A 17,368-nucleotide genomic window follows, 5' to 3' on the forward strand; every position below is an offset into this window, starting at 1 on the left:
ATTACTGCAGTGTTTTGGCATGCTGACGTGAATGGGTTGGCAATGGCATTTTGAAAATCCTCAGTGCACCTTGTAAAGTGTCATTGATGAAAACCATGTCAACACAACACATTATGTGCCATTGTATTATGAAATAGCTATTGATAAGTAAAGAAAATGCCAGAAAATCACAAATAAACACCATGAAACCAATAGCTTTTCTTCTTTTGTGAAAGTGCACTGCTTTGCATGGGATTGTGGTCTCAGTTTTTTAATATGGCGCTCTGACTTTCAATTAGTCCTAACCTTTAGAGCCATCAATCAAAAGTTTAGAAAAGGGTAAAAAAAAAAAAAAAAAAAAAAAAAAAAGTATAGTGGATGCCTCTAGGTCTTTTTCTGCAGTTTTAAGAAATGTCCTTTCCTGTGAAGGAGACAAATGTAGTGTCATATTCAGATTCTTCTGAAGTGAAAGGTGGCTATCACCTTAATTTTACCCTTACGGCTATTTGAAATGGATGAGATGAAAAGCTATTGTAATTTTCCAACTGGTACTCGAGATCTGTAATAGAAAAGGAGAAGAAAAGAACAGCTGTCTGTTTATATTACCTGTTGCTTTGTCAAATGTTTTTTGCATTCCAAGCAAGCTGGAGTGATATTATAGGCATTATGATATTTCTCCAGTAAAGTCTGTTGAATTGAAGAATATGCTTGGGTTTTGGACTCCAATACTGTGTCTAGAATATAAATCATTGTTTTCTTGGCTTTTTCTTCAAGCAGAAGTTAGCTTGACGGTTTCCTACTGTAAGTAGCACTGAAAGTATTAGCTGATAATTGGATATGCTATCCATGATTTCCTCATTTAAATGATAACACTTTGCCTTTCATTCAAGTCCCTCAGAATGTATCAAACTTTTTTCAAAACGAGTTTGAACCTGTGTATCCTATTTTTACTTCAACATATGGCAAACAATCATATTTATCCTCATCTATTTGTGTCTTTCAACAGGTGCAATGTGGACAACAAAGTATCAAGGGTGGCATGGCTCAACCGGACCACTATCCTCTTCACAGGGAATGAAAAATGGTCGTTGGACCCCCGGGTGGTCCTACTAAACACAGCTGTCACTGAATACAGTATAAAGATCATAAATGTAAACTTGTACGACGAGGGGCCGTACGTATGTTCCATCCTCACAAACAAGAAACCAGAATCGACAAAAGTGCATCTCATCGTACAAGGTAAATCTTAAGAGGAGAAGTAAAAACCTTTGCATAATTTATGTGCGGAAGAAGAAAGCTTGTCAAAAACTAGCTCTACGTTGGTTTGGGATTTTGTTGACATTTGAGTTGTGTAAATAACAGTTGACAAACAACTTTGATTCTCCTTTTCTAGGCTGATGTAATTAAATGAAACTCAGCAGATGTGACTCCCAGTGATGAAATTGGGATTTAATCTGGGTGTAATTTCAAAATCGTTGATGGATATTGATTTAAGACATGCAGCCGAGAGAGCAACAGAAAAATAGGGCAGAGGCTTTGTTTTCTTCTCACTAAAACAAGTGTCGATACCCAGTCGTCGTGACTTACAGCGAAGACAATTGCCTTCATATTTTTGGTCCAAAAAACAATTAATGTCACTTGAAGCCAAAACCATCTCGGCTTGGGTTACACAAATCAGATATGCGTCAAAAAACAATAGCGCCATTTTTATTACGTTTCTCAGACCATATGCAGTGTCAGAAAAAGTGTCAGATTTCCCAAGTCTCAGGAGGAAAAAGTGTTAGGGTTAATAAAATGGTGCCTTATCAAATCCTCATTAACCTTCAGTACTTTGTCCTGACACTAATTACTGCAGGCTTAAATAACTGAACAAATAGACCAAGGTGAGGTGCTTATTTTTTTTTCTGATTAGACACACAAAGCTTAAATTGGAGTTCGCCTTGCATGTTCAGTTCCCGTTTAACCTGCAATTCAATTAATTACAAAGTCTTCATCCCAGTTTAATGAATCAATCATTCGCCTTCCTTGTTTTGTTGTGCAGTTCAACACTCCGCATCTGCATGGCACAACATAAGCATGCTTGGGTGGATGTTGTGGCACTCAAAAGTGCACTTAAGATATTGAATTGTTTGCAGCATGCTCCTTTTCCCTTACACCCCATAGTTGCATGCTGAGTGGTGTACAATTTCAGCCTAGTGTTCTTGAGAATGGATCTGAGAGCTTTTTGAACAGATGGGGTCTTGGTGTGCCTTTACTGTAATGCTTTGTCTCAGCTTTGTTAAATCTTGCCACGCTCAGCTAAAGTCTGCCTACACAGACTGTAGCACCCTGTCTATTCCTGTCATAAAGTGTGGCTTTATTCCTCTTAAACTCTGAACCTCTGAAGCTTGTTATTGCATTGGCTCTGCTAAAAATTGAAAGAGCGCCTACAGTAGCGTTCTCACATATCTCGCTTGACATCTGCGTGCTTGTTTTTAAGTGTCCTAACGTATTTCACACTTGCTATGGTTCCGGTTTTAGGTCGCTTATTAGCATTTCTTGAACGGGACAGCGTGCCATTAGATTTTGCATTTTCCGTCCTGTAGCATATCAGCACTACATCTATTTATGTGGTTTATGACTGCAGCTGGAGGTTTGTGTCTCTGTAAATGGCCTCATCGTCTTCCGCAGTATCGATTGGGTGCATCGATCAGATGCAATGAGAGAGAAGACATGCGACACGTTAGCGTCCCGGGCAATTCGAAACCTGAGGTTTTCCTCTGAGCTCCTTCTCTGAGGTACACAAAGCATTATTCTTATAAAACCACTACATGCAGAAGACAAATGAAGGTCATTATAGTCTTAGGAGGAAACCATGTTTTCATTTTATGTACTTGCATTTAGAGGCACATTGCTGTTGAAAAAAAAAATGCTTAGGCTGCCAGTTAATGTTAGTTGGTAATGGTGCAAAAAAACAAAAAAAACAAACTGCAAATCTTGCTAGTTAAAGGAATAGTTTGCCCAAAAGTGAAAAGTTGCTGAAAATGTACTCACCCTCAGGCCCTCCAGATGAGTTTGTCTCATCATTGGAACAGATTTAGAGAAATTTTGTGTTACATCACTTGCCGGTTAATAGATTCTCTGCAGTTAATGGGGGCCTTGTGAAGTTCAGAGAGTTCCAACTGATGAAAACATCACAATAACCCACAAGTAATCCATATACCGCCAGTCCAAAATCTCAGGAATAAAAAGCTGTGTGTCAAAAAAGCTACATCACTGGGATGTTTTCACTGGGATGAGTCTTCAATGCAAATATTGCTTTCCCCATTGAAAATTTTGTTTCATACGATTCAGGGGAGTAATATGGACAGATTAGGCACTGTTTAAAAGCAAAAACAGTAAAAAGAAAATTTTTTAACAAATTTGTCAATTGGGGGATGGACATTCATTTAGCAGTCCCTGGCTCGGTTGGAAGAGGTGATACATATAGATATTGTTATAGATATATGATATAGATGTGCTCACTTACTCTTAAAATACTCTGCACTTTGCTTATACAGATAAGAGTAACACATCTTTCTAATCTGTAAAGACTCTACGTTTATTTGTGTGCACTCACTATAACAACAAAGCATTGCGCTTTTGTAAAATAATGAACGCAAATAAGGTGCACTTTCTGTCATCTCGGTCTGTGAACTTGTGTGCAAAACTATGTTTATATATCTTTGCCTTAGAGAAATAAAAATATATATCTATAGAGAGTGTAATGTCTACTTTCAAATGAACTAATTCAAATGGAAATCAAATACTCTCAGATAATGTAATCCGTATAAAACCTTCACACAGGTGCATCACTACTGCGGAGATGATGAGTGAATCAGTGTAAGAAAGCACTTGTTTAGCAGTGAATTATTAAGATATTAATGCAGCCTCCCTACTGTTTTTGCCTGACACATTCATAATCGTTACTTCTGCCGGTGTGATGTGGCAAGCTTTATGCATGTTTTAGGCTATGTAGGAAATTAAAGGCCCATTATAATGATTTAAATGGTTCAGTAATAAGCGTGCATTTAGTCGATTAATGCTTAAAATGAACGACCAGAAAAATCCTTAGTCACGGTTAGCCCTAATTACTAGATATGATAATATTAAACTGCAATTTCAGCCTTTTCAAAGTGTTTTTGTGATATAATAAATCAGTCTTATTTTATCTCTTAAAGCGTATGTTTGGTAAAATACAGTGCATACAATTAAAAAATATATATTTGTATTTTGTAGTTAACAAATAGAGAAATGCAAGTCAGTGTGTGTGTATATATATATATATATATATATATATATATATATATATATATATATATAAAAAGTCTGTAAGGTAAGCAGGCTAATATGAGACGAGTGAATAGGTCTCTGTTTTTAGCTATTTGCATATCTGTACTGGATATAGCTCAATAGCTTGTTTCAAGGGCACAGGGTAGTGAGATCTGTAATGGATGAGTTCACAAAATACCTGTTTTGTCTCTCTCAGCTAGTATCAGAAGGACAGACATACACAGGTGGTGTGCACACTGAAGCTGGCTAGAATGGGGCTGTTGAATTGCACTCCATTGCAGCCAATTTGGCTCTGTATTCTCACTGAATATTACTTCCATTTTTTTCGTCTTCACCAATATCCTCTAATGATAATTAAAAGTTGTATTTGATTTTTCTTAAATCCCAGACAAGCATACTTGTGCAAAGAAACTCAAAACGTACTATTTCAACGTTGCACATCATGCATATGTCTTATGTGTTTGGCCTGTATGCAGAATGTGACAAAGGCCATCAACTGATTCTTGAAAAAGAAACATTTCAGAACAAGCAAGATCAGGGAAATGTTGATTATATTAAATGGAATACTTTTGTCCTTGTTGTTATATCAAATAAAGCTCTTTTTTTTAGAATAACAGTGAAAACAATTGTGAGTACTAAAACAAAGAAACAGTGAGACAACTCCCAAGATGTCTTTGCACAGAGGATTTGTTCAGACAAACACAAGAGCACAGACTTGAGCAAACACATTTGAATGATGCTTTGATGCCAGATGAAATTATAAACCCTCGTTACAAATTCTCATCTAAACCAATGGGAAAAGTCTTGTTATTTTCAGATTCATGCAAGGATCCATCATATGTTTATTTTAGCACCAATTTTCCACATGTCAGTCTCAGTTTTCAAGATGTTTTTCCATCTGCTTGAAATGTGATATTTGCTTAACAGAACATTGTATAAATCAATGTTTTTATTTAGAAAGGTCTTTTTATTTATTTATTTATTTGATTTTTCTTTACAGTAACGTGGTTAGCTGGATTTTAATATTACCATTTATATATTCAGTATTTTGGTTTATATTTAAATACAGTATATTTATGTATTATTTTATTAGTAATGTATTTATTTAATTAATAAATATTATTATTATTTATGTGAGAATATATTTATTTTTTAGTATACATTTAGATTTTTCCGAAGCAGATGAAAAAAAGAGGACAGTTCTTACCCTCTTAACTTTGCAAGCCAAAGGTAGAGGATGAGACGACAGAGCACGGGTAAACAGAGACATGTGCAGGCCATGCAGGGAGTCCAAGACTGTTAGCAAGCGAAGGAATGGTGAGGATAAGAAGTAAAGTGCGACTCAAGTGGGAAAAGGGGAAGGATGAATCCAGCTCGGTGCAAGGCAGCGCATGAAGGGTGATGATCACACTCCATATGTTCCATTAGCTGGAGGTCTTCACGGGAGGCATAGAGGATCATCAGAAGTTTAATTTGCACTAGAGTTTACACGCAGTTAAAAGCATCATTTATTTGAAGTCGAGCAAAAAACAAAACAAATGTAGCTACGCTGCAAAACCTAGTTAGTTTGGCAGTGCTATATGTCACTTAAGAGGTTCTGTTTAAGTTAGGATGCTTCCTATACAGCTCGCTAGGTTTTGAAACACAAATCTTGTGTGTGAAAAAAAAGTGTGTAAACAAAAAAGTGTTACTGTAGCTCAACTGGTAGAGCAATGCGTTATGAAGCGCAAGGTTGGGGGTTTGATTCCCCGGGAACACATGATAGGTAAAAAGTGATAGCCTGAATGCACTGTAAATTGCTTTGGATAAAAGCGTCTGCTAAATGCATATATCTTGAATGTTCATCCTGATCAAAACACTTTCATTGCATTGCACATTTCGTTTAAAGCAATTCAACATATTACCTAATGAGCAGGATGTCATATACGCTATTATGTATAAGAGGGCAAAAGTGTGGCAATTTAATTATATGGCCTTGTAAATAACAAGCGGGATTATCGTCTTTAATTTGCTGCGAGTGTGATGACATGTCTCTGTTTTAGATTAGTCTCCAAATTTCTCCTCCATAAGGAGAAGGATAAGACGGCATCTCAATACACTGTACATTTGTGTAATAAGCTTCAGCTCTTGTTACTGGATTGAGAAGCAGCTCCTTTCCCCATTTTAAAGAGCAGTAATGAGCCATTGGAAAGATTCAGTAGGGTTATAATATAAATGGGAGGACAAAACCAGTGCAATTTGCCTGGGTGACACATTAGCAGCAGCTATATCACCAGAGGCAGCGCAGGAATCCTTTTTTCACCCACTGAGTTCTGTGGGTGCCCTGCCTTCTGCTTCAGTTATTTCAACCCTCTGCGAGGCCAATGGAAAATACAGGTTTTGTGGAAGACTGTGGGAGTTCGGACACATGAGGCAGGAAATGCCACATTTAGAAATGTTCCGCTATCATAGCAAAAAATAGTACTGTGGAGGCTTGATATTAGAATCTGCATCTGCATTTGTTTACATTTTTAAACATGAACTACCAGAGAATTACTTTATTATATATATATATATATATATATATATATATATATATATATATATATATATATTATTATATTATTATATATATATTATTATATATTATTATATATATTATTATATATATATATATAGACCTTTCCTGTCTAAGCAGGTGGTTTAGGGCCACAATATGCTACAAACTGGACTAGCTTTCTGCCAATAATAATCTGCCTGTTTAATGAATAACTGTCGAAAACGAGGGAAAGTTGATCCAGCTTTTTTACAAACGTCGAAACAGTGTCATTGTTAATGTTTTGGGCTGTTTTGGGCTGTTTCAGCCACAGCAGTGCCAGATAGATGTGATTGCGATGGGATTGCGGTAGGGTGATTGCTTTTCTCCACAACTGTAATAACTGAAAGCGGCTAAACAAGCAGCTCTCTTCTGAGGCGAGAGACCTGTAGCTTGCTCTGATGGCACAATGTGACTCATTAGTATTGTTATTAAAAAGGAGTGAAGAGGCAATCACCGCACAAAACACACCATAATGTTCACTCCGCATGTGTTATATGAAAGCACCCTAGTTGTTTGATTTCCCCATAGAGCTAAGGGAAATCCACTGATATTAAAATATATTAAATAAATCCATGCTGGCAGATAGGGTAGTCATATAATATGGAATGTGTGTTGGTTTAAATGTTTTTTTTTTTTTTTTTCGTTATGGACATTCTAATGGAACATTTAAAGACATTTTGATTTTCTTTTACAAAATTACAGGCTTCTCCGACTGTCTTGCCTTTTCTTGAGAGATCTATTAAAAGCTTTCCACATGCGTAAGAACAAGGTGAATGATATGCTAAATGCTTTGAAACATTCCTGACAATAACCCACAGGCGTCAATGGATTGACATTGCAATCTTTTAGACATTGAAGCGGAGGCTTTTGGTGGTATTTTCATCGCTGTAGTTTTACAACATAGTCTACACTGATTGACACTGTCACTCCACAGTGACGGTTGAAAAACAAAAAAATGATTCCCATATATTTTGCAGTTTGATGATTGACAACTTTTTGACCAGTGGATTCTCCAAGGTTATGGGCTGTGTCATTTCGAATTGGAAGAAATTTGGAAAATGACTGCTGCCAGTCTTTATCCTTTAAAAGATTTTAGAGGAAAACACAAGCATCTTGGTTGACTGCTACGTATCAGTGGCAAAACTTCATGTTGTCATACTGCTTTGTAATGACCTTTATTACAGAGACTTATTAGCAGCTGCATATATATATATATATATATATATATATATATATATATATATATATATAGGGGTGTAACGGTTCACAAAATTCACGGTTCGGTTCGATACGATACACTGATGTCACGGTTCGGTTCGGTTCGTTACGTTTTAGATACAGCAAAATGTAAAAACATCTCAACTTTTCAGAATGCCGCAAGCGCACCGCGGGTCATGTGACAAGAACTAACCAATCAGCTTCATCCTTTCCCTGTAACAACGTTGAAAGCTCAGCCAAGATGAAGGAACAGCTGATCATAGTTGTATATGGATTGCAATTTTGAAATAAATTTATTAGCAGAGCTACTGCAAGCGATTTTTAGAGCTGCAAATCCATTTAACCTTTGCTGAAATTTCCGCGTCTCATGGAGAGAGCACGTCATTGTTGCTTAGCAAAGACAGGCGCCTCATGAACGCTTCTGCCCGAGCGCTTTGGAAAGGAGGAGAAAGCGGCGTGACTAGCATTTTCCTCGCGTTTTTAGGCACTATATGTGTCGATATGTGTACGACTGTAAGCTATAATGGTGTACCGGTGTCTAAATGCTGCGGGGATAGTTTGTTGCGTGTATGTTTCACCTTTTTTTCCGTCTTTTCCCGGATACTGACACAATAAGGTGATGTCGGCGTAAATGAGTTGACATGTTTCAAGTATTCCCGCTGGTGTTTTTTTTTTTTTTTTGTATTCCCGCTGGTGTACCCTGTCATGTAGCAGATGCGACATACCATTGTTTTTTTATCCACCACTCTCTTGCCATCACCATTATAGCTTAAAGGGAATCCAAAGTGCACACAAACACCAGACCTGTTGGTTATTGGAGGATCTTCTATTTGTTAAACGCATTGGCCATTTTGCAACGAGCCTTCAGCGCGAACTGAGTGAGGGAGCGCCTGACTGAGTAGCCTAACATAAACATATAAGATGGTGTTTTTTTTCTTCTTCGGGAGTGTCAGGGGCGTTGCCTGTTACGTCGTTTGGGTTATTGGGCTACCTTGTTGAATGCATATCATTATATTTCTCTTTTTTTTTTCAAATATAATTAATTAGTCCAACGAACCGTTCGGTATACATAATGCGTACCGCGTACCGAACCGAAAGCCTCATACCGAACGGTTCAATATGAATACGCGTATCGTTACACCCCTAATATATATATATATATATATATATATATATATATATATATATATATATGCCAAGAGTGTGCAAAGCAGTAATCAAAGCAAAAGGTGGCTACTTTGAAGAACCTAGAATATGACATATTTTCAGTTGTTTCAGACTTTTTTTGTTATGTATATAATTTCACATTTGTTAAATCATAGTTTTGATGCCTTCAGCGTGAATCTACAATTTTTATAGTCATGAAAATAAAGAAAACTCTTTCAATGAGAAGGTGTGTCCAAACTTTTGGTCTGTACTGTATATATATATATTTCTTATTAATAGTTATATATTCATAATACAATGTTAATTCCATAAAAATAAAAATTAGTTTAAACTAAACTACTTAATTTATATATGATTTCTAGTGAACATTTCTTAATTTTGCAATCTATCACCTTTAGGAACACATTAAAAACTTAGTTCTTAATTAATTAATAATTAATAATAATTAATAATAATGTTTCTATAAAGAAAGTGTAATTATTTGTATTTTATTTCACAATTACTATGAAAAAATATTATATATTATTGTGCTTTGCATTTTTCCTTTCAAATGTTTACTATAAAATTTATAGTGATTATTTTTTGTTTTCAACTCATTATTCCCTTGCATTGCTATATTTTTACGGCTGATGCATTTGCAGTCCCTTGTTGCAGTTTTCTATAGACTGTAGTATGCTTCAGTTTTCAGCATTGCATCAGGAGGCAGCTCTTTTTTCTCTCATTTTAAAGTGCAGTAATGAGCCATTAGAAAGATTCAGTGGGGTTATGAGAATATAAATGTAGAGTCAAAGCCAGTGCAATTTGCCCGGGTGAAACATTAGCGGCAGCTATATCACCAGAGGCAGCTCAAGAATGAGTTTTTCTCCCACTGATTTCTGTGGGTTTCCCGCCTTCTGCAGTTATTTTATCCCAGTGCATGTCCAATTAAAAATTCAGGTATTGCTCAGAAATGTTGAGAATTTCTGCAAGTATGAAACAGAAAGATACTTCATCTTGAACTTGATGATGGTTGAGGCTCGTCATATGGCTGAGAATGATTCATTTTCAACAGTTTACCACAAACACACATGGTCATGAGGAGAGGTAACCTGAGTTATATAACTAGACTTGCGTATGTCTCTTTGGAAATTGTTAGCATAGTCTTACTGCCTGTTCATGCTCTGAACTCTCTACTCTTTCTTTCTTTTTGTTCTTTTTTTTTTTTTTTTGAGGAGTTTAATTGGTGCATTTGAAACAGTGACCTGAATTTGCGATTGGTTAGAAAGCTGAAGCTATCAATTATAGTTTAAGAGAGAGAGAGGGAGAAAACAATACCTTTGATGTAACTCATGCACACATGCCAGTTTTGGGGGTTACTAACTAAAGGTAGCCACACTTATAACTTATTTTGGTAGCTTTTTCTTGCAGATAAAGTTCAGGAAAAAATTCCTTGTTTGCATTTTGTCATATATGTATTATAGTCTTTTATTAATATTGTGAATCAATGGTGAATTTATTGTTATATTTTCTGTTTAATTTTTATTTTTAGTCAAATTAAATTAATTTCTAAAATTAAATGGAATTACTAAATTGTGTAATTTGTGTTTATTTTTATTCTATCTATACAATGATTATCAATTATTATTTCAGTTTGAGTTTTAGCTATTTTAGTATAAGTTAATCAATGAAAATGAGAAATGCCTTTGCAACTAGCTGAAAAAATATATAATATGTAATTTTATTTCCGTTCAGTTAAACTTTATTTTATTTCAAGAAATGAATTTGACTTTTAATGGTTTTAGTTGAAGTTGAACCTATAATAACCCTATCAGAGATTTTTAAAAAATAATATAAATAATAATACCCATATACCACTTTGAATGATGATTCATTTGGGCCAATTTCATTGCTTCAACCTAGTGCCATGCACACACACACACACACACATACAAACTCACAGCAGCTAAAGTAACTAGTGAACTGATTCTTTTGAAGTATTTTCAATTTTATTATAGGCAGAAAAATGATTGTTCTGGAGTAAAAAATTTAATTAGACCCATCAGGACTTTCCCCCTGCTGTTATGATTTGATAGATAAGACACAATATTGTCATACACTGGTGGCTTACGTGGATAACTGGATTTATTGAAACTAAATTAATTTATGTTTTCCATTACACATTTGTCTGAATCATTGCCATTAATATGCTAAATATTCAATGGTATGTGAATTAGCAGTCAAATTGCAGGAACTTGGAAGACTCTGACCTCAGTATCTGTGTTAGCAGCTGTTTTCTTGCTCGCGGTCCAGACTTCTTTTGCAGATCAATTTTTCAGTCATATTGTAGTGTGTTTGTGGTATACCTGTGTGTGTGTGTGTGTGTGTGTGTGTGTGTGTGTGTGTGTGTGTGTGTGTGTGTGTGTGTGTGAGTCAGTGACGTCCCTTTAGAAAATTCTTGTGCCTACTTGGATGACTCATTAAAACTTCAGGAAACAGAATTTACAATAAAATATTTACTTTTCCAGCAAATATAGATAGCAGACTCCCATATGAGGCAGGCCCGATAGGATGCCAGCTAAATAATATCTCTGATATAGTGGCTGGTTGGATTATTCAGACTGAAGCATGGAACACAGTCAAGAAAAATGACAAGACTGTCTGGGTACCATTTCCAGTTTCAGTCAAGTTATACAGCCTGATCTCACAATCAAAACGTACATATTTAGACGTAAATTAAAACTGTACAATACGTATTTGCCTTTACGTATTTACAGTGTCGTTTACATATTATCTGGACGTACTTACAGGTTCAATATGTATCTAAATTTACGTCACGACATGTTGTAATCTGTGACAAATTAGGTGAGAACCAATGAGCGTTCGATATCAGTGCTGTAAACCATGTCGTAAAGTTTCTCGAGGGTGGCGCACTGGCGCTATTTTCAAATTCGAATCATAACGAGCGCGGGCTTTGACTGTGACGGTTGCTGTTGCTGAGAATGAAAGATGAAAATCGATCGATAAAGGGCTGAATTTGGATATATTCCTTGCAAACATCTGGATTCTAAAGATTTGGAGTACAGCAAACAAATAAAATGGATGTGATTTGTAATTTTATGCTTTGCTTTTGTGTATCTATGGTTGTATTGTGAGTCATTGAATAGGAGAAAATCGCACAGCAAAATATAAAAAAATGGTTAAACAATTACATAAATTGTATTCATTTTAAGGTTTCAAAATGTAGTCTCGTTTAACATTCTGTAATCCCCTGAAATGTTAACAGAAATGTTATTTCCTCTTAAGTAGATGAGTAAACTGCTTTCAATAAATTCAATAAAAACATGTATTGGTATGACAATTAAATACAACAGATTTGAATCATTAAAGTCACAATTTTTATATTAATACATGGGAATTCAAGTACATTCACACTCTACGTTAGATTATTTACATTTTTTTAGCTGCTAACACGAAAGTATTTGTATGTTTTACTGCTATAAATACGTCAAAGTTGTACTTTTTATGTGCATGAAAATGTAAGTAAATGTACGTGTGGTAGAACCACATTTAACGTAAAAATACATCCGTATTCTCATGAGATCACATTGAGTTATAAACACCATTACCTTAACAGAGCATGACCTGCTCATATCATCACGTCAAACAGCAGTGTGTAATACTGAGGAGTTATTCTAATGGACTGAATGTAGAATTATCTACAAAGCTTACTTTGATCGATGTACAATCAACTCATGTATGGTTCTAGAATTGGAAGGTTTCAAAACTCTAGGGTCTCAAATTCAATGTTACAGGACAACCACTTAATTACATTGTTGTCAGAGTTGTTATAAAGAACAGACCTTGTATTCCAGAGTCACAGAATTCAAATTAGAATCATAGTTAATACATGGGAGAATAAAACAAACATATAACTATAAATTATGTACATAAAAACTTTTTTTTCCCTTTTTGTTCTTTTTTTTTTTTTTTTTAAGAAAGGATAATTTTATTCAGGACAGATTAAGTAAATTGACTAAGCTTTACAGTAAAAACATTTATAACATTTTACAAGTTTTTTTTAAATTATTATTATTATTATTTTATGCCATTTTTTTAACTTGCTATTCATCAAAGAATCCAAAAAATGTGTACACAAAAAATATTAAACAGCATGGTTTTATGCTGAAATAACAGGAAATGTTTCCTGAGCATCGAATCAGCCTATTAGAATTATTTCTGTAAGATCATTTGACACTGAAATCGGATGACACCTAGGGCCCTATCTTGCACCCAGCGCAATTGACTTTGTACACTGACGCAAGTGTCATTCCTATTTTGCACCCGCGCAAAGCGCGCTTTTCCCTCCACAGCAGCACGTCGCTAAACTAGTGAATGAACTTGCGCTCCCTGGGCGGTTCAGCGCAAAAAAGGAGGCGTGTTCCGGCGCAAACAATCCCTGGTGCTATTTTGCTGTTCCATTAAACAATTGCGCCACTGACCAGAAAAAACCTAGTCTAAAGTCAGTTGCGCGTTGCGCGTTGTTCCTTATGCTATTTTAAGGGTGCATGCTTGACCATAGTGTATAGCGTGCACAACGCGCATACACTTTGCTCATGTTATTTACACAGATGCAACAGTTATTTTTGCAAATTATAAATTGTTACACTAAAAAATATTAACACATGAGATGACGGAAATCATTGTGGTGTGCCACGAAGATGTGAAAAAATAGGCATAAATCTAGCTTACAAATTATTCAGGCTAATTGTAGTAATTAAGGATCAGACATGTTTGAGGTCATATATGTATATAAGGACATCTGGTTTGTCCGTCAAGAACCAGGAAAAAAAATAAATGAAACAATTGTGGCTATTTCCTCCCACGCCTGTTTAACCGACGCTATTTTGGGTGGGTTTCTCCCATCCCCATAAAACACAACTTCTCTGTCTTTCACTGCTCTTACAAGAACATCAGTCTCCTCGGCTGTGAACCGCTCCTGGCGTGCGCCTGGTAAATACGCCATAATAATAGCAATCCATAATGGAACTTGTGCACCTGCTTTTAAAGGGAATGTTGGATGACGCTCTGATTGGTTTATTTCACGTTACGCCCAAACCACACCTATGAATAAAGAAGCTACTTCAGACCAACCCATTTTAGATTTGCGCCGGGCGCAAGAGCCATTTATCCCGCCGGGAAAATTGCAACAGCGCCGAGACCCACCCACAAACTTAATTGCGCTTCGCGCTTTGACACTTTGTTTCAGATCGTTAAAATAGGGCCCCTAATGTCTGATGAAAATTCAGCTTCGCAGTCAGAGGAATAAAGACAATTTTAACAGATATAAAAACAGAAAACAGTTTTTAAAAAATATTAATATATTTAACAATATTAGTTTTTGCTGTTTTCTGTATGCACTACAGTAGACTCTTACAGTAGTACATGTCATCATTTTTTTGCTTTGTACGCTGCTTGTATTATGTATTATGTATTATATATCAAATATATAATTATCACTTCATAAATCGTTGCAAGACTTTTACATAAGAATTTTCAAGAGAAAACAGAAAATGTAAAATTAACTTGCATTTGCTGCTTGCAAGTTGCATAAGTGAACAGGGTTCAGCCTTACACAACTATTAAATCGAACAGTGAAAAATACGCACATCTTAATGAAAGCTAACATTGTGTTGAAAACATCCTTTGGATTTTTTTTTTCTTAATTATTTTTTGCAGAAGTTTTATCAAATGTGTGATTACAGTGTTGAATTGTTGTTTTTTGCAGTTCCTGCCAGGATTGTAAACATTTCGGCTGATGTTTCAGTGAACGAGGGCAGTAACGTAAGCCTCATGTGTCTGGCCATCGGGCGACCTGAACCCAGCATTTTGTGGAAATTCCGTTCTTCAAAAAGTGAGGGAAAAGGTAAAGGAAGACCTTCTTTGTTTTGCAGTGCTGTTTACAAGAAATATACTGTAGCATTGTTAATTTTCTCGGCAATGTAACTTATTGTGTTTCTTAAAGTGATAGCTCACCTAAAATAAACAATCTGTAATTGTGGACTTTAATTTCAGTCTATGCCACACAACTGACTTAGGATATACCGCAGGACTCGAATAGAGCAATTTTATGATGCTTTTGGTCCAATTTTGTTTCAAAACATCTTCTTTTCTGTTCTTTGTGTTCCCCAGAAGAAAGTAAGAAAGTCATACAGGTTTGGTACAACATGAGGGTGAATAAATGATTACAGGTTAGATTTTGGGTGAACTGTCTCGTGTTAAAGCTCACTCATGTTCATGGGCTAAATTATCTACTGTATTTGTATATTGTGTGTTGTTTTTTAATGCTAATTTCTCATTTTCTATTCATCACTAGGTAGTGGCTCCACACAATTTTCTTTCAATTAGATATTTAGAAATATGTCGAACTTCAGATAAAGAAAGTGAATCTGGGATCATTCTTGAAGGGGTTTTGGATCTGACATCAGATAATGTCAAGCTGTCTCAGCACAGCTGAGAGTAAATCCTCCACGTTTACTACGTATTCATGTCTTCCTCCACTACCCGACTTCCAGGACACTGGCTGCATTTTAATTCATCTCTTATAATGGAAAGCACACAAGTAGACGAGTCAGGCAAGAAAAGAAAAGATTCAGCCTGCAAAATCACTTTGCAGAGAAAGCAATATAAAAGTCTGTGCACATGGTGTCATTTAATGTCAGCAAGCTTGCAGCAATAGCACGTTATCTGTGTTGACATTTATATGTGATTCCTAATGAAAGAAATGAGACGTGAGGGATGTTTCATTTTCTTTTTTCTGTCAACTTTTACAGCTGAAGTGAAAACCTGAATATTAATTTTTCTGGATTGTTCAGCAGCTCTGTCGACATGCTAAATGTTGATCTTCTTAAATTACAGAATCCTAAGGATAAACAGAAGTATTTGAGTATCTAAATACATTTAATCTTTTATTCCATGAATTGCTCAATGGAACATTTGAAATTGAAGACTTTTTTTCTTTTTTCTTTTTCCCGCAGCCACTCGTCTAGAATCAGATTTCCCTATCAGATGTATAGTTAAGGTTTGGATTTTGGAAGGAGAATCTGATCCTAGACCAGCAGTTAGCCTACAGTTTTATCCCAATGTGCTAATCAAATGAAAAGCAAGATTGAAAAGCAAAATAGTAAATTAATTAGATAATGTAGCAGACAAAAGTTTTTATTATGTGCATGTGCTACACATGTTATGATGGGTCAGACTAGAGAGGTATTTTTATTTTTTTTGTCTCAGTCCATCAGAGGAACGACTAGAACAATCCTAAAAAAAACATTAGCACAAGAGGTAGCTTGAGGGTCAGTGCAAAATAATAAAAAATAAATAAACACACAATAAATCAGTAGGTCTTGGACTTTCTGTTCCTGAGATGAGCAGTCTCACTGTAGTGATAAAATATTTTTGCAGTTAATAGTATGACAAATTCTTCCTGAGTCTACTGCCAAAGACGTTTACCTCCACTAAAGTTTCCAAAATGGGGTCTAATGTGATTTTATATCTCACTACTGCAACTTTATATCACACATATTTATAAAATTGAGACTTTATCTCACATTGTGATTTTATCTCACAGTTGTGATTTAATATCTCACAAATGAGCCTTAATATCTCACAAATCTGACTGTACATTTTACATTGTGGCTTTTTTATGTCACAATTGCGGCAATGCCATAGAAGAACCATTCTGTTTTAGCCAAAGAACCTTTCAGTGAACAGTTATTAAAAGAAGGATTTTAATAATCATAAAAAAATATGTTGACAAATTAATTAATTGTGAATAATGTGATTGATTGATTAATAAATTAAACTGACATTCAGGTCCTTTTCATTTACACTGGAATACAAGAGCTTGGAAAGAGCGTGAACACTTGTGCTGTTTCAAAGACAGAACAGAATTAAGCAATTTTAATGTCAAATTAGATAAATGTTTTAATTGCGTTAACTACGTGTAATGATGTTACACTTATTTAACTAATCTCAAAAATTAGCATTTAAATAGCTTGTCATAACACATATTGCATATTTCATCATTTTGTGGGCCACTGAATTTTTAGTTTGAGCTGATTTCATAACCTGTTATGTTGG

At 35.3% G+C, this 17,368-nt stretch overlaps 1 protein-coding gene across 2 annotated transcripts in view; it reads left to right on the forward strand.

The window, feature by feature from the left end:
- Window positions 1-17,368, forward strand: part of LOC113073193 (opioid-binding protein/cell adhesion molecule-like) — a 147,558-nt gene that overhangs the window by 98,774 nt on the left and 31,416 nt on the right. For both annotated transcript variants that reach the window (XM_026246071.1, XM_026246070.1), the window contains 2 exons: window positions 986-1,218; window positions 15,018-15,155. In XM_026246071.1, coding sequence (XP_026101856.1) covers window positions 986-1,218; window positions 15,018-15,155 — 371 coding nt within the window. The remainder of the gene's footprint in view (window positions 1-985; window positions 1,219-15,017; window positions 15,156-17,368) is intronic.

This window comes from Carassius auratus, unplaced genomic scaffold (assembly GCF_003368295.1).
Source record: "Carassius auratus strain Wakin unplaced genomic scaffold, ASM336829v1 scaf_tig00011586, whole genome shotgun sequence".
Classification (NCBI taxonomy): Eukaryota; Metazoa; Chordata; class Actinopteri; order Cypriniformes; family Cyprinidae; genus Carassius; species Carassius auratus.